Genomic DNA, 27146 nt, shown 5'->3' with positions numbered 1-27146 from the left:
GTTGCGTACATCAACCGACAAGGTGGTCTGCGCTCCCGTCGCTTATCGCAACTCGCCCGCCACCTCCTCCTCTGGAGTCAGAAGCATCTGAGGTCGCTTCGTGCTGTTCACATTCCTGGGCTGCTCAACCGGACAGCCGACGAGCTGTCCCGAGCTGCGCTCCCGGGAGAATGGCGACTCCATCCCCAGACGGGCCAGTTGTTCTTCGTCCTGACCGAGGGAATTGCATTGGCTTGTTTAGTTTACACTCGAAGTAGATTGGTCCCTCTAAGCGAGATCCCAATTCGTCGGTCCTCCGACGTGACGTCTCCGTTCCCTCCTTCAGGGAACGAGGGTTACATACGTAACCGAGACGTTCTCCTAACAAGGACAAATAAATGTTGTCCTCCAGATCCTCCAGTTCTTCTAACAAGGACAAATAAATTAATCTTTGCATTAGTGACCCAGATCTTTCGCTGGTAGGCTTTGATGGACTGTTCTTGGTGCATCATGTGAGTGTTTGGCATCTTCCACCAGTCAATAGTGCCATTAATTCAGGTACTGATTATAATGTTAAAGAACTGTGAACTTTTCATACATGTAACAACAAGAGCTGGTCGCATTTGAAAAGGCAATCCTACAAAGAACAACTACTACAAAAAGTACTGAGGAAGGAGCCTTGAGACAATTAGGCCCTTGTTTTTACAGTGAAAACATACCGAATGACATTAAAGGTGCCAACACATGCATCTTTTTATAGGCTGATTACGACATAGGGTTGATGTCGAATCAAAATGTTGTCATCAGAGCTATCAAAGATTCATCCAGCTATGTGACATACGTAAAACTTGGCGCCATCCAAGATTGCATACTTCAGTACTATATTGTAGCCAAAAAAACAGTATGTGAACAGAGTAGTATGTCACAGTACTCATGAAACAGTAAGCAATAAATACCCAGATGACCTACTATTATCAGTGAGATTCTTAAGTGCACATTCAGTGGACAATTTACTATCCCATGATGCCAAGGGAGAGGATTTGTGAATGGTAGTGAAATAACACAACTAACATAGACATCAAAGAGGGCTTGAGCACCTGCCCTTTTTCTTCCTCAAGAGAAAGTGCCTTTTTTTATTATAAATGAATATATGTATGTGTTCATGTGTATGTTTCTGTTTGCGCACAGCTTTCCCTTTCAAACAAATAAAAACTCAAAATATCTGGTCAGGTTTATTAACTCTGTCGAGTTCCGATGCCTTTCCCCACGTCTCTGCAGCACAGCAGTGTAGCACACATTGATCGGCACATCACAGATAGACAGACAGAGAGCCGCTGAAGTGAAGCCCTCCCTCCCTTTCCAGTTGTGTTTGTCTTGCTGTGGAGGTGAGTGGTGATGAACAAAAGACTAAGCTACCTGTGCATCGAATTTACAGCTAATTATCCAAAAGACAAATATATTTAATTTGTCTTGCTAACATCCATGTCTCATGAGAGCTACCATGTAAGTTAGCTAAAGTTAGCTAAGGCAATAGGAAGTCTAGTATGTTACACCAGTGAACGTTCTTTCACTGCATGATTCAGTTTAATAAAATGCATTTAGAATGATAAGAAAAATCAAGATATGGGGGCAGAAATGTATATATTTATTTCATTTCATATAGTTTCATATAATTAATAGTTATACTGCAGTTCAATAAACACGAATTTAGTATTAAGACACTTAAATTGTTGACACAATATTTACTGTTTTTGCTCTATTTCGCCAACAAATATGATTCCAATTTGCATCTCTGAGCAACATGATGGTGTTTCCTTCCTGAATGAATCAACCGTTTAAATGATTCGGTTCAATCGCAATGACTCACTTATTAACAGTGACTCGCTGCCACCTACTTGCAGTTTTAATTTCACATTTAAAGTATCTTTTAATTTTTTTTTTTTATAATTTCAAATATCAGTATTCAACGTTTTATGTTTAAAATATCAAAACAGTATTATTGCAGTTGTAACTGCAGGATAAAACAGTCCTGCATTAAACAGTGTGTAAATGCATCTAAATGCCCCTTCTAATGCAGCTTCTGGGTTTTCTCTGCATTGCAAAGATTAATTTTGTCAATACTGATTTCATTTGCTTGGTAACAGCCCAAATGACTTATTATTCTAGTTGACTGATTCAATTTAAGAATCTGACTGAAAAGATGATGCACACTTTTAGAAAAAAATGGCTTAAAAAAGGTACAAATCCATTTAAACTTATTGGAAAAGATTTATTTTTACCACTTGTGCCACCTGACCACCTCAGATTCAACAGGCTCTATGTTTAGGCATTGATAGTGCAAGGGGTGCATGTGCATGAAGTAGAATGTCATGTGTTGTGAATGTCTCGAAAACAGTAATTACGACATGGCATGAATGCATATCAGTAACTAACGTAATACAATTATTGCAAAAGGTGTTTACGCATCATTTTAAAAATATTTTCACAGGTATTTTAAAGGTGGCATAAATGCTAGTTTGTAAAATGTTTCCTAACTATATATCAAATTCGAATACTAAAACAACCGAATTTCATTCACTGATTTGAATAAAGTAGGCTACCACTGTTTCCAGAACTCTAGTAAGTTACGGTTCAGTAAGCAAGCAAGATTGATTCAGTACTAACAGTTCAGACTCATAATTGTTCTTGATTCAAAAAGAATTATTGATTAATTGATCAAAAAGAAGGTTTCTTTGATTCACTAAAAAGAACCGGCTCACAAGTTATTCGTTCAGCAGGCTAATGGGATTGTTCGCGTTGTAGCTTCAGTGATTATGTTGTTGAGTGTATTTTATTACAACTGTGCCGCCTGCATTGACAGAAGAAAGCAAAGCCTTTTATATATATGTATATATATAATGACCCTGGACCACAAAACCAGTAATAAGGGCCAATTTTACGACATGGCATGAATGCATATCAGTAACTAACGTAATACAATTATTGCAAAAGGTGTTTACGCATCATTTTAAAAATATTTTCACAGGTATTTTAAAGGTGGCATAAATGCTAGTTTGTAAAATGTTTCCTAACTATATATCAAATTCGAATACTAAAACAACCGAATTTCATTCACTGATTTGAATAAAGTAGGCTACCACTGTTTCCAGAACTCTAGTAAGTTACGGTTCAGTAAGCAAGCAAGATTGATTCAGTACTAACAGTTCAGACTCATAATTGTTCTTGATTCAAAAAGAATTATTGATTAATTGATCAAAAAGAAGGTTTCTTTGATTCACTAAAAAGAACCGGCTCACAAGTTATTCGTTCAGCAGGCTAATGGGATTGTTCGCGTTGTAGCTTCAGTGATTATGCTGTTGAGTGTATTTTATTACAGCTGTGCCGCCTGCATTGACAGAAGAAAGTAAAGCCTTTTATATATATGTATATATATAATGACCCTGGACCACAAAACCAGTAATAAGGGCCAATTTTTTTTTTTATTGAGATTTATACATCTGCATGTTACTAATCAAAAATTAAATTTTGATATATTTACAGTAGAACATTTACAAAATATCTTCATGGAACATGATCTTTACTTAATATCCTAATGATTTTTGGCATAAAAGAAAGATCTATAATTTTGACCCATACAATGTACTTCGGCTATTGCTTCAAATATACCCCAGCGACTTAAGACTGCTTTTGTGCTCCAGGGTCACATATGGTCTAGGTTTCCATCTGCAGTGTGTTCAAGCCATCTTGAAAATAATATCAACAGACAACTATTTATGACCCAGCTGATTGTTTTACCTCCAGGAACATTATTGGAGCATCTTGCAAAATAATTCAGCTACTGCAGCAGCAAAAGCTGACCACATCTGGACCGCTCACAGGGTTAATGCTCGTGACGGAATAGAAAGCGCGATTGCGTCCTCCGTTATGTCTTACAATAGCACACAAACAATTTGATCTGCTAATCATCACTCACACACACACACACACACACACACACACACACACACACCATATAACAGACTGTGCGCACGCATATCAAAAGAAAATTGATTTCTTTTCCTCAACGCTTCCTTCCAAGCGGTTAACTGTGTGCTGCCACACGACCGGACTGCGAACATCAGCAGCTTTTACAAATGCAGCAGGGATCACTTACGTTTCAGTCACCGATATGCTCCATGATTTGACGGTATATGCAGATCAGTGTTATGATACACAGCGGTCTCCGCAATTCCTTCGTTTGCGCTGCATTCTGGACTCGCCCTGATGTGACGTCACCGCGCATCACGTCCGAGTTGTTGCTCTAAGCCCCGCCCCGTTCACAGATCGCGGGAATCAGAGACCATGCGTTGTCCGTGTAAGATTTGAAACATGTTGTTTTTTAAAAATTGTTTATTCGTCTGCCTGTGTTAAAAAACGCCTCATGAAAATGTTTCGGTGCGTAATTTACAGACTTGAACGAGCGCGTGACAGGTGCGGTAACGGAAGCCCGTGACTGCCATCTAGTGGTTACGGCCAAGCACTTCTACATAATAAACTGCAGGTGGACGAAGTGAAATATACATTCTGTGACACCGTACTACTGTATACTCTTCCATTCTGCAACATTCTGTGGCACCTGCCATAATAACATAGCCATTTAACATACACGAGTTTAGGTTGAATAAAGGTGAAATCTTTAGATTTTTTTCCCAGTAGGCCTATGGTTAAAATAAAATAATTGCATTAATATTTTTACTTTCTTTTTAAAACCTCTAAACCTTTAAATTAGCACGGGAGTTTTATTTTAATAACTGTTACTATTTTGTCGGAAACTATGGATAATTGTTTTGTAACGCACTGATGCACTCATTTTGAATGCTCGTGAAACTACTTCCTATGAGTTTTACTTCAGAAGTGTTTGTATGGCAGAGAGGAACAGGTTGCCAGGTTGAGAACTAGAGGAAAGCGAAACTACTATTTCAAAGGCAAGGACAGATCAGGTGTGGTAGTCAGCCGGCCCCCATCTGACCACACACCTGCTCATTAAAACAGAGAGCCAAAACTCAAGTCAAGAGTGTGTGCGCTTTACTCAACAAATAGGGACGTAGATGAAGGTAACACTGTTAAAATGTACTAGCAGCTTTAATAATCATCCCATTTTGTTATTATTTTATTAGTTTAGCATATTTTTGTTATACGTTTGTGGTGTTTTTTGTATCAGATTGTGTATTATTTATGTTGAAGTCTTTTCAATCATGTAGCAGTGATGGAGGTGGTTGAAGCTGGAGAAGTTTTTCTGCACATAGGTCATTTTTTTGTGGTGGGTTTGGGAGGTATGCTTTTCGGGGTACCGTTTGGCATTGTGGCAGCCTTAAAAAAAAAAAAAACTGTGACATTTACGGTAAAATACCGGCAGCTGTGGTTGCCAGAACTTCACAGTAAAAATATGGTAGCAACATTTTAGGTTTTACAGACTTAACTTAAATTCACAATAAAATACCGTATTTCATTAACGGATGTAATGTTAATAAACCAACATATTGAAGTACTAATATCTATATATCTAATATCTAATACTAAGATACAATGTTTTGAATCATTGTAATGCAGTGATAACCACCAAAAACTGGTGGTGATGAGAAAGCCACATGATGAAGCAAAGCTCATCACAAACAGCTTTTCTACGAGCTGAGGAGGGCAATACTCACATATAGAAGGTGCACACAGTGCCATTCACACAAACACTAAATACCATCATGGTGACACACATGAAACTGAAATAATGCAATACACATTAAAAAGATGTACAAATCCAAAAACCGTATTTTTAACAGTATTTTACTGTAAAATTACATTAAATGTAATTACATTTATTCACCGAATATAGTATGGAAACTTACTGTTAACCAGTTAACAGGTTTTTACTGTAGCATTTTTACAGTCTTTTACTGTTAAAATCACAATAATTTTTTACAGTGTACTTTTTATATGTCAGCTTCTGGCATATGTATATATTTTGAGAAAATATGGTGCTTAATTTTAATGAGAGGATGCCTTTCAACTTTTTAATTTTGTGCGTAATTTTTTGCATATCTTGGATACGGAGCAAACGTCGATGTTCCTTTTAAACCGACTCCTACTTCTCCATCTAAACTTCCCCCTTGGAGCCCGATGGAGGAGACTGGTCCTGACCCTGACCCGGGTGAAACCACCAAAGCGGTATTTACACTGAACTACCCCCGCATTCAGATCCCGTTTGAGATTACTTCATGGGTGCTACTTGCGTCCTTTGCCAAAATAGGTGAGCGATTACACATTCTACGGCAAGTTGTTATATTCATATATTCTTTTAGACCAACTACTAGTGACTTTTTGATGTTACTAGTAGCCTACTTATTTGTTTTATTACTAGTTAAGTTGTCCAGTACTGAGTCTATTCCAGTTTTACTAGTACCCAACTTATTTATCAGATACACGAGAACACTCGTTTGTGAAACACTATGCAGGTGGTTACAGTAACATTTCTTATCTCAATTTACAATAGGCACTTTTACTTGTAATATGAAATAGCTAGACAGAAAGACATCTTTATTATATAGTTAAATTAGAGTCTTAATAATGAGATTTAAAAATGGTAAAAAGGTAAAACAACAATAACACCAACAAAAACTACTACTATTTAAAAAGTAGGCTACTAGTAACTTAAAAAAGATACAGTAAATTAGATTTAAGGATTAATGAATAGGGTACTTTCAAAAATTTTCCCTGGTTTCACACACACACACACACACACACACACACACACACACACACACAAAGTAACGAGTAACAAGTATTGCTTTTTTCTGAATAGGTTTCCATGTTTACCATAAGATCACGGTCTGGGTGCCAGAGTTGTGTTTACTGATCTCCATTGGTCTCATAGTTGGGGCATAATGCACTCAATGCACAAGGAGCCGCCGGCAGTGCTCACCTCCAATGCTTTTTTCCTCTATATGTTGCCACCCATTGTTCTAGACTCAGGCTACTTTATGCCCATTCGGCCTTTCTTTGAGAATTTCGCTACGGTGCTCTGGTTTGCTGTTGTTGTCATCTTGTGGAATTCCATTGGCATTGGCATCTGCTTGTTTGCCATCTGCCAGATTGAGGCATTTGGTGTGCAGGATATTAACCTGCAGGAGAACCTCCTTTTTGCCTCCATCATCTCAGGCTGTGCTTACTGTGTATGAGGACATCAGCGTCCATGAGCAGCTCTATATTGTGGTATTTGGAGAGTGCCTGTTCAATGATGCTGTCACTGTGGTAAGTCATGTGTGCACATGGATTGTAGATGTACAAAACCAAGTTTTAAAGATTTCAAAAGGGGGTTTTCATAGTGATGCAATAGAAGAACCATTCTGGGTTCCCCAAAAAACCTTCAAGAACCATTTTTTTCTTTTGTGAAAAATATTTTAATAATCTGAAGGACCCATTTCCATTATAAAGAACCTTTTGTGCAATGGAAAGGTTCTATGGATGTTAAATGTTCTTCATGGAAGTGTCAATGCCAATAAAGAACCTTTATTTTTAAGAGTGTGTGAGTCATAGAAATGTCGGGGACAAAGAATGAGACTTATGAGCCATATATTGGCATACTCCCATTTGAAAATATGTGCTTGAAACTTGCTTTTACTTGGTGTATCAGTCAGAAATATTCTTTGATCAAGAACTGTTTGGAAGACACTGTACATGTACCTGTGAAAATACAGAAAGACATCCAGTGTTTTGTAATTAATCAAAAACTATCACAATTTGTTTCAAAAGAAATACGCTCATATAAAATCTCCTTTCAAATCTTGCCCTAGTAACAGATTATTTGAAATCCAAAACTCAACACAAGCCAGTGTAACTACTCGGTCATTTGATACAGGCTAAAACACAGTGGTAAACACAATGTGTATGAACAATGCCACCTTTCTTTATTGTGTCAAACATAAAACAAATACTTAATACTTATTAATACTTAACTATATTTCTTATTTTATTACATTTTAACCAGAATAGTAGAAAAGGAATAGTAACAGAACAGTAAGAGAGAAGTCTGTGTGCTTTTGCTTCTTTCTACAGTAATATAGAAGTTAATGTACAGTTAATATTAAGTATTTGCTTCCGTGCTTGTATATTAGCATTATTGTTTTTGCTTCTTTCTACAGTAATATAGAAGTTAATGTACAGTTAATATTACAAGTATTTGCTTCCGTGCTTGTATATTAGCATTATTGATTTTTCCCCACTCAATGATTGAAATATTTGTTTGCTGCAAAAAACATATACAGTCCTCAGCATAAATAAGTACACCACCTCTAAACAAATACATTTAGTCCCTTAATGATCACTAAAACAATTCATGGAGAGATGGCAAAATTGATATTCAATAAACATATACTTTATAAAAACAGAGAAAATATGAAAAAGGATATCTGTAAAATAAGTAAATTAGCCAATTTTGTTTAAACAAATGGTTGCAAATATGAACACACGCTTGATTCAGTTCTATAAATGTGTAATAGCATGTCCTCAAATCTTATTTTCCTGAATAAGTTTGGCATGCTTTTTTGTTAATTAATCAAGCAGACTTGTTGACAGAATATTATATTGCCAAACAATCCTAAGATGTCTTCTAAGTAAAGAGTAATTGCGGAATTTGTTAACTTTCAGAGGGGGTTAACTCGTTTATGCTGAGTACTGTAATTATGCCTTTCATTGTTTAATTCACATGATTTGATAATTTTGTTGTGAACATGGCAAGTAGTCTTAGTGAATGTTTTACTGTGGGATGCCTGCATGTGTTAAGGCACAGGATACGAATGCAGCTGTGGCGTGCAGTAGGCAGAGTCTGGCTCCTCGCTACAGCTAAGCAGGCCAGAGCCTGGTCGTACACTGGTGGGAGACCATTTGTGAAAATGTAGCTTGCTGCTGCAGCTATAGTTTTAGTCCAGCCAGCAGGAGGTGATCATTCCCTGTAATGACGTGGACTTTAGACTGTGAAAAGGAGCATCCTGCAGATGAGGCATTAAACTGGCCTCCTGACATTCTGTTGTCATTAATTCCCCACCCTTAATCATGAATTTGACCTCATTGTTTAAGCTGGTAGTGCATCCTGATGGCCGCATTGAGCTTGTCAGAATGCGCTACCCCTCTATTAGAGCAGCTTTAATAATCATCCCATTTTGTTATTATTTTATTAGTTTAGCATATTTTTGTTATACGTTTGTGGTGTTTTTTTGTATCAGATTGTGTATTATTTATGTTGAAGTCTTTTCAATCATGTAGCAGTGATGGAGGTGGTTGAAGCTGGAGAAGTTTTTCTGCACATAGGTCATTCTTTTGTGGTGGGTTTGGGAGGTATGCTTTTCGGGGTACCGTTTGGCATTGTGGCAGCCTTCACCACACACTTTACAGGAAAAGTGAGAGAGATCGAGCCTCTAATGATCTTCCTGTACAGCTACCTGGCCTACCTCATAGCTGAGTTTTCTGCCATTTCCAGCATCATGGCGTAAGTAAGGGCTCCTACCTGCATTTTTGAAGATAATAAAAATGTAATTAGCACTGTTTCTACAGTATTGTAATCTGTGCCTTGACTATGAAGTATTACTTCAACTTTAACTTAAACTTCATTTATTTATATAGCACATTCAAGTGCAACTTTGTTGCCCAAAGTGGTTCACAAAATGAAGGATAAAATAAAATACACACACATAACTTATACACAAATAAACAAACATTTAAACAAACTTTATAAAAGGTTTCGAAGTCAAACTTTCTCTACTTCAAAGGCCAGACAAAAAAAAATGTGTCTTCAGTTGGGACCTAAAAACGTTGATTACGTTGAGGAGAATGTGTCCCAGCACTCCTGCACCACTGTTCGGCATGTCATTAAGATGGTTGGAAGTGGGTCGGAAACTCTGATCTTCTTCTTTCCTCTTTCTTTCTGGGTGTTGTTACTATAGCAACAGAGCACGAGTGGAACTGGTGCTACATCCTCTTTACACTGCTGTTTGCTCTGCTATGGAGAGGCCTGGGCATGGGAGATCATTTGTGGAAAGAATTCCCAATTAATAGGAAGTTTTTAATAGAAGCCGGACGCTTCCTTATTGTCATCGGTTATAATTAAAGAATATTACATGAAACAGCATGATTTTAAGTGTGATAATGTTTTTACACAACAATTCAACACACGAGAAATGAATAGTAACCTAGTTTGACACAATATTGCCAGTTTGCCCATTTCCAACAGAAATAGTTCCACAGTTGTTCCACAGAACAACACACAGTTGCTCGTGTTTTGAACAAATCAGTTGAGTGAATGATTCAAATTCATAAAGACACAGGCTTCCGCACAATTCCTTTCAACTTCAAAGATCAGTTTGGTTTGGCCTATGGTGGGCTGAGAGGTGCTGTGTCCTTTGCCTTGGCCTTCACTCTAGACAGCATTGGTCGCAAGAAGCTGTTCATCACAGGCACGATTGTCGTCATCATCTTCACAGTGTTCATTCAGGTACTGTACCTTCTCACAAGAGCGAATGAGTCTTGCTTAGGAGTGCTTGTGTGTAAACTAGCCAAGAATTTCTTTATATGAGCCATGTTTACAAGTACAGTGTTATTATTTGAGTAACTGAGGTCTGAATTTCCCATAACTAGAGCTAGACTGTTGATACCCTAGCCTAGACTGTTGCCCTTTGGGCAAGTTATTTATTTTTCATTGGCTCAAGTTAAAAAATATATGTGAATCATTACCCTAATTTTTTTTAATTGAATGAATGAAACATTTTTTTTCAGTGTGTAAAACATTTTCAGAACATTCTTCAGATGAATAGAAAGTTCAAAAGTTCATTTTATTTTAAATAGATATCATTTGTCGCATTATAATTGTCTTTACTGTCACTTTTGATCAATTTAATGCTCCTGAATAAAAGCATTAATTCTTTTCAAAAAATGTGGTAGTGTACAGTATCCAAATACTATTTCTCTTCTAAAGACCTCTACTAAGACCTCTTCTAAAATTAATGAATGTTTGTCAGACAAATCGAAACCTTGAGACTATCAATGTTGAGATTCACAAAAGGGTATGTTTTCAGTGGTTTCAATTATTTAATCTAAACATACTTAATCAGTAATCAAGATCAATTTAGCTAGTTCTGATGCCATTACTCTGTTTCAGTTAATGGAGCACACTGTTGCTGGCATAAAAGATCTATGTGGACAGTGGAGTCACTACTACTGGAAAGACAAGTAGGAGTTAGACTCTTACATTTAAGCTATTTTTTCACTACACAGCTTTTCAATGGAAAACAGTTCTCTGCTGACACCAGCTTAGCAGAAGTATTTTAGTGTCATGTTTCCACTTTTCTCTGTTATCATTTCACCAGTCTCCCAAAATGTGCCAGTGGTTAGACTGGTCTTACTGCTTTGTCATGTGGACATGTGTTCCCCAATCAGCCTTAGGCTTCTGTAAATGTATCTATCATAAATCTATTTTCTGTTAGTTACTAGTGCAGTGGTTACCCTTGGTTTCTTTTGTTTTGTTTAATTTAGTAAAAAATTGACCTGAATGGATAAAGGACATTTATTCAGTGACTCAGACACCAGCTTAGCAGAAGTATTTTAGTGTCATGTTTCCACTTTTCTCTGTTATCATTTCACCAGTCTCCCAAAATGTGCCAGTGGTTAGACTGGTCTTACTGCTTTGTCATGTGGACATGTGTTCCCCAATCAGCCTTAGGCTTCTGTAAATGTATCTATCATAAATCTATTTTCTGTTAGTTACTAGTGCAGTGGTTACCCTTGGTTTCTTATGTTTTGTTTAATTTAGAAAAAATTGACCTGAATGGATAAAGGACATTTATTCAGTGACTCAATTTAAATGAGGGAGTTAAATATCAATGTACAAAAATCCAGTACATGCTGTTATCTACTGTGATATTGATTTTAAGATTCATTCATTTCTCTGGTTGTCAGGTTCATGACGTTTAATAACCGGATCATTCGCAAGATTTTAATCTGTGATAATCATCCCGAGTCAAGCATTGTGGCCCTGTATAAGAAACTGGAGCTTCAGAACGCCATACTGGACAATATGTCCGGTGAAATCAGTGCAGCTCCCTCTTTAATTTAATTTAATGCAGTACGTCTCCTTTTTGCACTGTAACTTCTTGGCTTGTCCGCCTCTTCTCAGGAATCTCTGAAACAGTTTTTGCCTCTTATTTTTGGTTGAATTGATGTAGCTTACATTTATACAACAGTCATTTCAGTAAAGGTCTATGGTCACAGGGGCATCACAATGATAATTCTTCCCATTGATTTCTGTTTGTATTTTACAATAGCGAAGAAAGAAAGTATGCCTCAAAGTCCAGGAAGAAGTTCTTGTCATCTGATGTGACAAATATGCATGAACTCTTATCAAAGAACATGTACAAGATCAGACAGAGGGTGAGTTATGACAGAATGTCCTGAATTTACAATAGTGGAATTGCTGAAAGAAACTAAACAAACAACACCAACAAAAAAAAAAACGCCACCATTAAAAAAGGAAAAAAGCAGTCAAATGTTCATACAAAGAAATTAGTTACGAAATTGATTATTTTTAGGGCACTGACCTAGATCAGAAATAACAAACCGTTTTGTGCCAGGTTTATAGATTTGTATGATCTACACCGAAAAGAAAAAGAAAAAAAAGTGTCATTTATTTTTAGTGCATTTTTATATCGATCTAAATGGTTTTGATTTTGTTCAGTTTGTCAAAAACAAATCTCAATTTGAAAAAATTAAAAAAAATGTCTATGATTAAATAGTATTTTCATTTTGATGACACATACTACCTAGCTTTACTGATTGCAGAAATTATTGTGGGTTTTTGGTAACAGTCCAAAAAGTATATATATATATAGATAGATACTGTATATATAGATTAAAAAAAAAAATTCAGTGTATAAGGCCTGCACACTGAACAAAGACTACCATGTGTTTATGGAAAATTTCCGTGTCTTCTCAAATGATTTAATTTTGTAGTATAGGTATGTGGAATAAGTAGTGGGACATTGAAATTGTTCATGTTTATTTTGCTGCTTCTAATGTTATTTTTTGGTGATATTTCACAATCTATATTTTTATCCATTATGCTTCACAGACAGTGTCTTACACCAATAAGCATACATTACCCAGTGATATCACAGCCAGGGAGATCCTGATGAGACGCCACACAAGCTTATGACGCAGCCTCAGAGCTGGAAGAGCTTCCATGGCACTGTATGTAACACTATATAAATAAGCACTTATTTATACAGGGTACAGAATGATATAAGACAAGAAAAGACCTAAAGAATGCTATCTAAAATCAGAACACAAAGTTATACATAATGGTCTATATAGTATATACACTTCTAAATATGGAAATGAGAGTCTTATTTTCTGTCACTGACCCTTTCCTTGCTCTTCTACCACCAGAATGCTGTCCCAGAAGTTTTTCTCTCTGCCCATGGGTCAGAGTCTGAACTCTGGATTTCATCCAGGGAGACTTGGTCACACTGGTGAGAGAATATACTGATTTATAGCAGTGCTACATCATTCAACCATCTCTAGTTGACCCCCTGGCTCTTGTAGCACAATCAGATGGATTATATATAGATTGCAAATGACATACAAGTTTCATTTTTCAGCAGCTATTTTCGCAATTTTCAGCAGCCATTATTCCAGTCTTCAGTGTCTTTCAGAAATCATTGTAATATGCTGAGTTGCTGCTCAAGAAACAATTCTTACTATTATCAATGTTGAAAACCGTTGCGCTGCTTAATATTTTTTGTGACATATTTTCTTTGATTCATAGAAGGTTTAAGAACAGCTTTTATGGCCTGTATGTGTTGGTGTGGTTGTGTATATGGCTAATGCATAATTTGTCATGCCATCTAGTGGGAGTTTAAAATATTACATTGATGTAAGTCAAATGATTTTCATAACTATATTAATTTTAAGCAGCTGTATTGACAGTAATATAGACAGTACACTACTCTGTTGTCTTTGTAGGAGATTTTGATACTGGATCGGAGATCGACTATCCGTCAAACAGGCCCACGTCCAGGCATCCACAGAGACTATCATCTACAGTATTGATGCCTCTCAGGCCACAAGTGGCTTAATTCCTCTGTCAACATTGTGGCTGAACAGAATGAGAAGCAGAGGGGCTACAGGATGACACATCTGGGGTCAAACGTCAGCCATTCAGGACATCAGACCTCACGTCTGCCTTATGGCTCATCTAGAAACTATAGTGACGAAGACCGTGAGGGTGAGGAGCAGCAGTCACGGTTGTCTCCACATGCAGAACAACAGTGATGTGCAGCACCCTTTGATGAGGAGACCACACTGGCTGCCACATAAACCACACGACCTGTTAATGCAGCTGGACTGCTATTACTTGTGGAATTGATCCCATCACTTTAAAAGAAACCCATAAAAACTAAACCACACTAGAGAAAACAGAAAGAACTTACTCCATGTGAAACACAGTCACAAAATATTCCTATGTAAGGACTTTACATAAAAGCTATCAGAAGTTGTAATATTCCGTATATATTGGTCCTTAGGCTACATACTGCTTTACATGCATTTTACTGATATTGGTAAAACTGATAAATTGGTGCATTGTCATTTTTATGCTGTTATAAGTTTTTTTTTATTATTGCTGAATTGAAATTTAACTTTTGGAAACTTTAGGATATATTGCTCTTTATCAGATTTAACTGGCCTATGTAAGGACTTTACATAAAAGCTATCAGAAGTTGTAATATTCCGTATATATTGGTCCTTAGGCTACATACTGCTTTACATGCATTTTACTGATATTGGTAAAACTGATAAATTGGTGCATTGTCATTTTTATGCTGTTATAAGTTTTTTTTATTATTGCTGAATTGAAATTTAACTTTTGGAAACTTTAGGATATATTGCTCTTTATCAGATTTAACTGTATTTAAGTTAAATTATTTATTTTACAGATAAATATAAAAATGCCAACTTAAACAAATTATTTTCTTTCCACATTATAAGCAACTACTTGATTCATGAAAGTTAAATTTCTGTATAGGACATAACATTAATATTGTGTGTATTAATCTTACTGTGAAATATACATGGGCACAAATATTAAAGTAAAATATATTATTACACAAACAGTCCTCTAATGTAGGAGATCATTTGACCCTGGCATGCAGCACATACTTTTTAAATGAACTATAAAATAAACTACAATAGCATAACAGCATAATTTTGTGTAGATTCAGGATTCTCTAAAATAAATTATTTTTAAAAATTGTGTAATTATATGTATGACCTTGGTATTCATAACAAAAAAGCCTACATTTAAAATAATAATTGTAAATAGATCAAATCAGATGGTGATAAAAACCAAAACAAAACAAAGACAACAAAAATAAGAAAACATTTCCCACACAGACACAACAAATGTCTGTGGTCAGGAAGATTTTGTAATGATTTTTTAAAATAGTTCTCTTATGCTCGCCAAGGCTGTATTTATTTAATCAAAAATGGATTAAAAACAGTAATATTGAAGTATTATTACAATTTTAAATACATATATATTTTTATTTGAGCATATTTTAAAATGTATAATTTTTTCTTGTGATGGCAAAGCCTAATTTTCAGCACCATTACTCCAGTCTTCAGTGTCACATGATCCTTCAGAAATCATTCTCAAGAAACATTTCTTATTATTATCGATGTTGAAAACCATACTTTTTTCAGGATTCGTTGATGAATAGAAAGTTCAAAACAACCGCATTTATTTGTAATAGAATTATTTTGTAACATTATGTTTTTACTGTCACTTCTGATCAATTTAATCTATCCTTGCTGAATAGAAATATTATTTCAAAATAATAAAAAAATCTTACTGACCCCACACGTAATTTTGAATAATAGTGTACGTGACCTATTCTTAAGTTTTTGTACAGTTTTAATGCAGGGAATTACTATAAGACCCCTTCTAAAATTAATGAATGTTCGTAAGACAAATCGAAACATGGAGACCATCAATGATGAGATTCACAAAAGGGTATGTCTTCAGTGGTTTCATTTATTTAATTTAAACATGCTTAATCAGTAATCGAGATCAGTTTAATTTTGATTCAGTTACTCTGTTTCAGTTGATGGAGCACACTGTTGCTGGCATAGAAGATCTGTGTGGACAGTGGAGTCACTACTACTGGAAAGACAAGTAGGAGTTAGACTCTTACATTTAAGCTATTTTTTCACTACACAGCTTTTCAATGGAAAACAGTTCTCTGCTGACACCAGCTTAGCAGAAGTATTTTAGTGTCATGTTTCCACTTTTCTCTGTTATCATTTCACCAGTCTCCCAAAATGTGCCAGTGGTTAGACTGGTCTTACTGCTTTGTCATGTGGACATGTGTTCCCCAATCAGCCTTAGGCTTCTGTAAATGTATCTGTCATAAAGACTGTTTCCTGTTAGATACTACCACAGCTGTTACCCTAGGTTTCTTTTGTTTTGTTTCATTTTGGAAAAATATATGAATGGATAAAGGACATTTAATTTGACTCAGTGTAAATGTGGGAGTTAAATATCAACATACAAAATCCAACGTACACTCTGTTATACTGTGATATTGATTTTGAGATTCATTCATTCCATTGGTTGCCAGGTTCATGAAGTTTAATAACCGGATAATTCGCAAGATTTTAATCCGTGATAATCATCCCGAGTCAAGCATTGTGGCTCTGTATAAGAAACTGGAGCTTCAGAACGCCATACTGGACAATATGTCCGGTGAAATCAGTGCAGCTCCCTCTTTAATTTAATTTAATGCAGTACGTCTCCTTTTTGCACTGTAACTTCTTGGCTTGTCCGCCTCTTCTCAGGAATCTCTGAAACAGTTTTTGCCTCTTATTTTTGGTTGAATTGATGTAGCTTACATTTATACAACAGTCATTTCAGTAAAGGTCTATGGTCACAGGGGCATCACAATGATAATTCTTCCCATTGATTTCTGTTTGTATTTTACAATAGCGAAGAAAGAAAGTATGCCTCAAAGTCCAGGAAGAAGTTCTTGTCATCTGATGTGACAAATATGCATGAACTCTTATCAAAGAACATGTACAAGATCAGACAGAGGGTGAGTTATGACAGAATGTCCTGAATTTACAATAGTGGAATTGCTGAAAGAAACTAAACAAACAACACCAACAAAAAAAAAAACGCCACCATTAAAAAAGGAAAAAAGCAGTCAAATGTTCATACAAAGAAATTAGTTACGAAATTGATTATTTTTAGGGCACTGACCTAGATCAGAAATAACAAACCGTTTTGTGCCAGGTTTATAGATTTGTATGATCTACACCGAAAAGAAAAAGAAAAAAAAGTGTCATTTATTTTTAGTGCATTTTTATATCGATCTAAATGGTTTTGATTTTGTTCAGTTTGTCAAAAACAAATCTCAATTTGAAAAAATTAAAAAAAATGTCTATGATTAAATAGTATTTTCATTTTGATGACACATACTACCTAGCTTTACTGATTGCAGAAATTATTGTGGGTTTTTGGTAACAGTCCAAAAAGTATATATATATATAGATAGATACTGTATATATAGATTAAAAAAAAAAATTCAGTGTATAAGGCCTGCACACTGAACAAAGACTACCATGTGTTTATGGAAAATTTCCGTGTCTTCTCAAATGATTTAATTTTGTAGTATAGGTATGTGGAATAAGTAGTGGGACATTGAAATTGTTCATGTTTATTTTGCTGCTTCTAATGTTATTTTTTGGTGATATTTCACAATCTATATTTTTATCCATTATGCTTCACAGACAGTGTCTTACACCAATAAGCATACATTACCCAGTGATATCACAGCCAGGGAGATCCTGATGAGACGCCACACAAGCTTATGACGCAACCTCAGAGCTGGAAGAGCTTCCATGGCACTGTATGTAACACTATATAAATAAGCACTTATTTATACAGGGTACAGAATGATATAAGACAAGAAAAGACCTAAAGAATGCTATCTAAAATCAGAACACAAAGTTATACATAATGGTCTATATAGTATATACACTTCTAAATATGGAAATGAGAGTCTTATTTTCTGTCACTGACCCTTTCCTTGCTCTTCTACCACCAGAATGCTGTTCCAGAAGTTTTTCTCTCTGCCCATGGGTCAGAGTCTGAACTCTGGATTTCATCCAGGGAGACTTGGTCACACTGGTGAGAGAATATACTGATTTATAGCAGTGCTACATCATTCAACCATCTCTAGTTGACCCCCTGGCTCTTGTAGCACAATCAGATGGATTATATATAGATTGCAAATGACATACAAGTTTCATTTTTCAGCAGCTATTTTCGCAATTTTCAGCAGCCATTATTCCAGTCTTCAGTGTCTTTCAGAAATCATTGTAATATGCTGAGTTGCTGCTCAAGAAACAATTCTTACTATTATCAATGTTGAAAACCGTTGCGCTGCTTAATATTTTTTGTGACATATTTTCTTTGATTCATAGAAGGTTTAAGAACAGCTTTTATGGCCTGTATGTGTTGGTGTGGTTGTGTATATGGCTAATGCATAATTTGTCATGCCATCTAGTGGGAGTTTAAAATATTACATTGATGTAAGTCAAATGATTTTCATAACTATATTAATTTTAAGCAGCTGTATTGACAGTAATATAGACAGTACACTACTCTGTTGTCTTTGTAGGAGATTTTGATACTGGATCGGAGATCGACTATCCGTCAAACAGGCCCACGTCCAGGCATCCACAGAGACTATCATCTACAGTATTGATGCCTCTCAGGCCACAAGTGGCTTAATTCCTCTGTCAACATTGTGGCTGAACAGAATGAGAAGCAGAGGGGCTACAGGATGACACATCTGGGGTCAAACGTCAGCCATTCAGGACATCAGACCTCACGTCTGCCTTATGGCTCATCTAGAAACTATAGTGACGAAGACCGTGAGGGTGAGGAGCAGCAGTCACGGTTGTCTCCACATGCAGAACAACAGTGATGTGCAGCACCCTTTGATGAGGAGACCACACTGGCTGCCACATAAACCACACGACCTGTTAATGCAGCTGGACTGCTATTACTTGTGGAATTGATCCCATCACTTTAAAAGAAACCCATAAAAACTAAACCACACTAGAGAAAACAGAAAGAACTTACTCCATGTGAAACACAGTCACAAAATATTCCTATGTAAGGACTTTACATAAAAGCTATCAGAAGTTGTAATATTCCGTATATATTGGTCCTTAGGCTACATACTGCTTTACATGCATTTTACTGATATTGGTAAAACTGATAAATTGGTGCATTGTCATTTTTATGCTGTTATAAGTTTTTTTTATTATTGCTGAATTGAAATTTAACTTTTGGAAACTTTAGGATATATTGCTCTTTATCAGATTTAACTGTATTTAAGTTAAATTATTTATTTTACAGATAAATATAAAAATGCCAACTTAAACAAATTATTTTCTTTCCACATTATAAGCAACTACTTGATTCATGAAAGTTAAATTTCTGTATAGGACATAACATTAATATTGTGTGTATTAATCTTACTGTGAAATATACATGGGCACAAATATTAAAGTAAAATATATTATTACACAAACAGTCCTCTAATGTAGGAGATCATTTGACCCTGGCATGCAGCACATACTTTTTAAATGAACTATAAAATAAACTACAATAGCATAACAGCATAATTTTGTGTAGATTCAGGATTCTCTAAAATAAATTATTTTTAAAAATTGTGTAATTATATGTATGACCTTGGTATTCATAACAAAAAAGCCTACATTTAAAATAATAATTGTAAATAGATCAAATCAGATGGCGATAAAAACCAAAACAAAACAAAGACAACAAAAATAAGAAAACATTTCCCACACAGACACAACAAATGTCTGTGGTCAGGAAGATTTTGTAATGATTTTTTTAAATAGTTCTCTTATGCTCTCCAAGGCTGTATTTATTTAATCAAAAATGGATTAAAAACAGTAATATTGAAGTATTATTACAATTTTAAATACATATATATTTTTATTTGAGCATATTTTAAAATGTATAATTTTTTCTTGTGATGGCAAAGCTTAATTTTCAGCACCATTACTCCAGTCTTCAGTGTCACATGATCCTTCAGAAATCATTCTCAAGAAACATTTCTTATTATTATCGATGTTGAAAACCATACTTTTTTCAGGATTCGTTGATGAATAGAAAGTTCAAAACAACCGCATTTATTTGTAATAGAATTATTTTGTAACATTATGTTTTTACTGTCACTTCTGATCAATTTAATCTATCCTTGCTGAATAGAAATATTATTTCAAAATAATAAAAAAATCTTACTGACCCCACACGTAATTTTGAATAATAGTGTACGTGACCTATTCTTAAGTTTTTGTACAGTTTTAATAAAAACATTTTTGCTAGCCTTTTGGGGCAACTGTATAACTTTACATTTTAAAACACAGAAGGAAGTGATTATTCTGTAGTGCACCAACAATAAACAGTGGTTAAATGGTTTTCTTTGAAGCATGTACCTTTCTTGTTTATGTAACGTTTAGTCTGAAATTTGTCCAGGAGACATAAAATCAACACATAAAACATTTTTATATAACACATTCATCAACAATGAATGTCCCACATCTGCTGCTTTGAAGTAGAATATGCTTGACTTTACACTAGTTCTGGCACTGGTGTTGAACCATTTAACAGCAAAATGTTCTGATATAAACATAAATCCTACTAGATTTTGCATCAGACTCTGTCAAGTCTACACTTGCACATGCAGTTGCTCTCTTTCAGCATGGCGGCACAGGAAGCAGCCGTACCGACGGGTGTCTCACATAGACATCGTGACATTTAGTAGCTGGTATAAAGATCCAAACTCCCACATTCTCCAAAAAAACGATTACATCACCTGAGAGGAAACAAAGACAGCTGCCGTCACAGTCACTTTGAGTGGTTTTCACCTCATTGTTTGGGACTCTTGTCTTTAACTTTTGTCTTACTGTCCCATTTAGGAGTCCTCACGAATAGCAAACCTACAGCTACCAGTCCCAGCACAACCCCCAAACTAGGAGGTCCACAGGGGCTGACTTCTTGAGCCAGACCAGACAGCAGTGGTGCAAGGACCCGTCCCACAGCTGTGACTGACTGTCCCACTCCAATTAACGTCCCGCTAGCTTGGGCTCCCCCACGCTGTAGCTCTAAGTCAGTGATGCATGTGCGTCCGATAGTGGTAGAGATGGCAAAGAACGTGGAAGTGAGCAGGACCTGCCAGACGTTGGGTGCCGTGGCATATAGGAAGATCAGCGTGCAGGTGAGTGCGGTAGAGTGCAACAATAAAGCAGACATGTTGTTGCCATAGAGGTGTGTGACGGGTCCCACCAAACAGCCAGCAAGGGCCCCCAACATACTGCTGTAGCTGATCAAATAGCCCGTCACCTTTGGTTTGAGCTGAAAACGCTCCTCCATGGCTAAGGAGAAGTTACTGTAGTACAGCATTATGGATATAGCCATTAGAAGACGCACCAGGAACACGTCCCACATATCGGAGGAAGCCACCATGCGGATCTGTATCCACACTGAGGTCAGCTGTCTCCAGGCAGGCTGGACGACAGACATGTCTCTCCAGCCCCAGCCTCCATTTGTTTGACTACGGACTGCTGATGCATTAGGATGGCGAATGTGGTTTTTGTCTGAGCAGTTCTGCTGGACCGAGTTTTTTATCTCATTGTAGGATTTGCTGGGTTTGGTTTTACTGTTGGCGTTTGCATCAACACAGTGATTTAGCGTCTCACTCCAAGGTAACATCCAGACCAAACCTGAGAAAACAACATTTGGATAAGCTTTGTAGCAGACATCTGAAGGGATAGCTTGTGAAAAAGAAGTGCACTTAATTGTACTGAATGTGCACTTGCAGTGTACACAAATTATTAAAAAAAACTGTACTGGCAGATAATATAATATTAAGGAAATAAAAGGTCACTTCATCAGAGTGCACTTTCATGACTGAAATCTTGAAAGTGACAACAATAATTATATTGATTTAAATGTTTTTCTGTAAAGTACATTTTAAAGCATTGTTTTAATAATCCTTTGTCATGCTTTAAAGAAGTACTTATTTTGATGTGTTGACATACTGAAGTATGTAAATCATGTAAAGTACTTAATCATAATTTTAACTGTCATGATTTGGCTTCAAACTTGGAATATAGTTCATATGCTGTACATATGAAGTCGCTTTATAATTATTTATGGTGCTTTTGTGTTCTTTTAGAAGTTCAGCTCACATTCATTGCAACTGCATGGCGGATAGTCTTCAACATTTTTCTTTTTGTATCCAGTGGAAGAAAGTCATGTGATTTTGAAATGAGGGTGAGTAAGCAATGACAGAAATGTAACTTTTGGATGAACCGTCCCTTTAATTTATTACAAAATAATCTCAGAAAACACTGGGTTTATCTATACTTGTCTGTACTTTCAAGGAATAAGTTACTTCATTTATTAATTTAACTACTGTCAGTTTTGCTCACCTGCATTTAGAAGGAAAATGGCTGCACAGACGAATGAGGATAAGTAAAAACCGCCCTCATGTTCAGTGAGATATCCCCCCACCACTGGTCCCAGGATGAATCCCACACTTGAGGCTGCATTAAAGTGGCCCATCACTAAAGGCCGCTCTTTCTCCGACACAAGATCTGACAGGAGCGCTCGGCAGATAGACAGGGAGTGTTTAAAGAGCCCTTTAAATAGGAAAGGGAATATTTTCAGAAATACTGCACTTCCTAATTTGCAATATCAACCAAAGTATGCCACTACTTACCCACTGGTATCCTGGCCAGCACAAAGAGTGAAATACTCGTGGACAGACCCAGCAGGCCATATCCAAAGGCACTGAGCAAAAGGCAGGTCAGTAGTGAATAGCGCCTCCCTACCACATCACTCCAACTTCCCTGCCAACCAGCGAATACAACATATAAGAGACAATGAAATATATAAAAGAGGCCATTATCAATAACACTGCCCTGTAATTACTAACTTTGAGGTGCTTATTCCAAAAATAGTGCCTGTGTTGCTAAAAAAAAAAACCTGCAATAATGTCAGATTAAAAGTTTTACTTTAAATAATGACTGACATGTATCAACCCAAGGTCAGATTCTTTTTGTTATATACAGAACCTAGTGCTGTCACAGACATAGATGTGACATCTCAGGAAACCAATTTCAGTGATATCCGTCAGGTAGTAGGACATTTTCTGTGTGATATTAATTGCAGAACCTTTGAATGAGAATCTTAGTCGTTTATTAAAGGAAAGCATATCTCTGCAAAGAAAGCTACAGTTTATAGCCTACAGGCAGACAGATCGGACCTGACAAATGAAACAGCTCAGGCCCTGAGGCAAGCACTGCAGGCATCGCCATACCAGCACTCATTAGACTGAGGTATCACACACACACACACACAGATCTGCAGACACTGCACACTGGTGTAATGCAATAAAAACTTAAATTGGATTTACTATGTTCTCTCTGTTTCTGGCCTTCAGGCATGTCAAAGAGGTTCACTGCTCCTGTCTGCTGTCTCCATGCTTAACATCCAAGAGAAGACAAACATCTCCTTCACTTCTTAACTAGCCCCGTGACCCTTCAGTCTTTAACCAGTTTAAATATGTGTGTGCCAGTGTGTTTGTCAATGGTAACATGATGACTCATTTTACAGTAACACACTCTACACGTTAGAGCAATCTGCAGTTTGAGGCTCCCTGTAATGTTAATTGTAATAAACAACTACTGTGATACGTGCTTTAGTTTCCATGGAGACATTTCAGATGAGGTAAACATGGATTATTAAATTGAGAGCAGCAAATTGATAATCATATTAGAGCAGCAAATGCTGCTCACTAAAAATAAAATCACTACTTACCACCACAGTGCTAGAGAAGAGTTGTAAAACTCCATATGTAGATCCTGCAACAATGGAAAACAGTCTTTTTATTTATCATTACTAACATCACTAAATAAATGAACCACTAAACAAAAGAATAATTTTAGTTTCACAATCAAATAGCTGAGGTAAGAAGACCTTGTGATCACAATCTCAGCTGCCTGCCTCATGAACTCATGAAATATCAATTGAGCTGGTGATTTCCATCCAGCCCTTTTAATCAGAGACGAGGTGCAGGCAATGTGCTGGTGATTTCAAAGACCTGCTTGTCTAAAAATTACAATCCGCCGGCTATTAAGTCATCTGTTGACTGAAAAAGTAAGAAAAGTGAATTGACTTTGGTCCTTTTGAGAATAGGATGTGCAGAATTCAACAAAATTGGACGTATATATTTAGAAAAACAAATGTCAATTGTTCCATTTGTGCACCCTCAAAAATCATTATTCAGACCTACAGCTGCAACATTCTTGTGAGAGAATGAACATTCTGACTCTGATTATTAATCAAACTGTTTATTGAACACTGAGATCATACCTTTTTCTGAGTAAAAATATTGTCTTCTTGCATTAAAACAGTGCTGTTTAATATTCATAGGAGTTTGACAGGGATGGCATGATGGCATCCTATTAATAAATACCAACGTGCAAATATTGAATGATCTAGTCGGCACCTTCTAAACACAACTTGATCATGCCTATTTTTTTTTCTTACTAGGATTTGTTTAATATAACTACATGTCTAATAAATACATGAAGTAATTACTGGTTTAAAATCTGAGGGTGAAATTTAGCAATTTATTTGCTATAAGCTATTTCAGTAATAATAAACAGGCAAATAAAACTGACTTCTATAAGGGAGTTTTCAATACATACCATTTCTTGGTAGATTTTTATACAAATCTATGCAAATTAATTGTATTGTAGTCTATATAGTTTAGATCCCTAAATGTGACCTTTTTCTCTGGATCACACCAAAAGAAGCTAATTTTCATAACAGGCAACAATTAGTGAAATATGTTATTAATACTGGATCTCAGTGCCACCATGGAATTTAACAACAACAGAGACTTACCTACAATCCCAGCCACTGTAGGACTTGCTCCTAGAGACTTCACATGATGACTCAGCAAAGGGATAATCATACTGACCCCAAAGAGGTCCTGAAATCACACACACACACACACACACACACACACACACACACACACACCATGGATTTATACATCAGCAAATCAAAGCTTAATAAATAGATTTCTAGCATTTCCCTATAACATATTTAAGGCTATGATTAGAGTACAATTTCAGCAGATTTACTCTGAAATGGTACGAATATGGAATTAAATTTACTGATTAGCCTACATGAATCCTGAATTGCAAAACAGACCTATATAAAAAGTTTCTATGACATTTAAAGATCATTTCAATATTGTTCTAAAATGCATTTTGCCACTTGATTCATCATTTAAAGAAAAAAAATCAATACATTTTCATTTAAAACTCATAGTTACAATTAAGATGTGAAGTTTTCCAAAGATAAAACAGCCTAATCAGGTAAAATATATTCCTTGACAGCTGAAAAAACACACTTCTATTTAAAACTAATAACATTACAGTGCTTTGTGGAAGTAGTTCAACAGCTTGCTAAAAAACAATGAATGAATGAAGGTGTCAGCTGTCATTACAGTAATGTCAGCAGTTGGCATAAATAGGGCAACTTAGGGGGCAACTTAAACAAAAGCCATACACCACTGAGCTTGTTTATCTGGATTTTTATATGCAGTCATGCCAGCCAAGGACCTGATTAAAGTCACACCGTATCTCAATCCAGTGTCACGGCACTTTCTATTAAACTAAAACTTTGAATCTAACAAAAACTACCAGTGAATTAAAGCCAGGAAGGAAGAATTCAATGTGCCAGAGAGGGGAAGAAGAGGCGAGACAGTTCTTTCTCATGGGTGCTGCCAAAATCCACAGACAGGACAAAATATTTCTACTGATGCAAAAACATATAAATTGCCAAGGCATCCTGATTTAAATATGGGAAGCTAAAAAAGCAAATGTGACAATATTGTGATCATGAAGACCACTAACAACTGGCTTGAGACATCACGTGAGAGGTAAAATATCATTATCAATGAGCCCTTGAAAACAACACTCCAACAGTTTTAGCAAATTATTTTTTTCTAAGTGTTACAAATTGGAAATCTTTTTCATGTGCCACTGGGAATATGAGAATATGGATCACATGTGCAGAACAGGGACATCAGATGTATGTACACTTATTGACAGCACTTAAACTGATGTGTCATTGCTATCAATGCCATACAAAAAAGACCCTCTCCAAATACAAAATAGCATACTCACCATGAATCCCACCATGTATATGCATCGTATGATCCGCGTTGGTCTCCGTCGTTTGTGGGTAATGGCACATTTAGAGTTATTCATTCTCCCGCATTGACAGAGACTAGTGCAGTGACAGTCAAAGCGGAAGCGATGGACAGCGTTGCTTTGTTGTTCTTGACGAAACATCACGAGGGTTAGACCATCTGTCCCTTTAAAAGCGGCGCGCGATGTGCTCTGAGAGTAATACCCACCTGGAAATCACGAATATCCCTGGCTGATTGTATTTAATCACTTCAATAAAAGAAGTAACTCATTTCGTGCGCTCGAATGGGCGAGTTTTCTCGTGGTAAAACGCCGAGTGGTGGTTAATATAATGTACAGGATCTCCTGTGTATGGTACAGTCCAGTGAACGCGTCTAACAGAGACACGCGCTGTATTTGAACTGCGAATACAATGAATCTGGTATTAGCAGGTGATCTTCTAAAATTAAGCGTTTATTTTGAAATATTTCAGACTGAGTGTTTCTCAATTTTTCGTCCCTTTCTCAAAGGAAATGAAAATGTTTTAAACAAAACATCTTTTCTTGGAAATAATTGGTAGATCTTTAGCAAGTTCCGTAATTTTGGCGGGAAAGAACAACGCAGATGTTCAGTGAGAAACAGTGGATTTGATGAGTTATGTGATGATTTGTGGTGTGTTTCACTCTAAAACATTCCATTTGCATCATTAAATTACATGAATCGGTATGATAATACCAACATTTCAAAACAATATAAAATCTATCTATCTGTCTGTCTGTCTGTCT

At 36.2% G+C, this 27146-nt stretch overlaps 2 protein-coding genes, 1 long non-coding RNA gene and 1 pseudogene across 4 annotated transcripts in view; 2 read left to right on the top strand and 2 right to left on the bottom strand.

The window, feature by feature from the left end:
- LOC107551052 (type I inositol 3,4-bisphosphate 4-phosphatase) overlaps positions 1 to 4228 on the bottom strand; it is a 33370-nt gene extending 29142 nt beyond the window's left edge. Inside the window, exon 1 of the mRNA XM_016232542.1 lies at positions 4133 to 4228. The gene's annotated coding sequence lies outside the window, so the exon portion shown is untranslated. The remainder of the gene's footprint in view (positions 1 to 4132) is intronic.
- A 1772-nt stretch (positions 4229 to 6000) lies between these two features.
- Positions 6001 to 19213, top strand: LOC107551076 (sodium/hydrogen exchanger 2-like; annotated as a pseudogene).
- LOC107551078 (uncharacterized) lies at positions 13052 to 14498 on the top strand. The gene is made up of 3 exons (XR_001604724.1): positions 13052 to 13242; positions 13441 to 13523; positions 14017 to 14498. It is a non-coding gene; the product is annotated as an uncharacterized lncRNA (long non-coding RNA).
- Positions 16285 to 26573, bottom strand: LOC107551077 (major facilitator superfamily domain-containing protein 9-like). 2 transcript variants are annotated; one of them, XM_016232570.1, is made up of 8 exons: positions 26359 to 26573; positions 25067 to 25154; positions 23975 to 24018; positions 22875 to 23004; positions 22585 to 22794; positions 20997 to 21873; positions 18131 to 18136; positions 16285 to 16295 (listed from the first exon to the last, which is right to left on the bottom strand). In XM_016232570.1, exons 1-6 carry the CDS (start codon positions 26524 to 26526, stop codon positions 21020 to 21022), a joined length of 1494 nt encoding a protein of 497 aa, XP_016088056.1. In that variant the 5' UTR covers positions 26527 to 26573; the 3' UTR covers positions 16285 to 16295; positions 18131 to 18136; positions 20997 to 21019. The 2 variants fall into 2 exon arrangements, with proteins under 2 accessions (XP_016088056.1, XP_016088055.1); XM_016232569.1 differs by lacking the exons at positions 16285 to 16295; positions 18131 to 18136 and having other exon boundaries at positions 20421 to 21873; positions 26359 to 26572.
- Between the last annotated feature and the right edge of the window lie 573 nt (positions 26574 to 27146).

Source organism: Sinocyclocheilus grahami, unplaced genomic scaffold (assembly GCF_001515645.1).
Source record: "Sinocyclocheilus grahami isolate Dianchi unplaced genomic scaffold, SAMN03320097.WGS_v1.1 scaffold413.1, whole genome shotgun sequence".
Lineage (NCBI taxonomy): Eukaryota > Metazoa > Chordata > Actinopteri > Cypriniformes > Cyprinidae > Sinocyclocheilus > Sinocyclocheilus grahami.
Note: the sequence above shows the minus strand (reverse complement) of the source record. Positions and strands in the feature narration are given on the sequence as shown.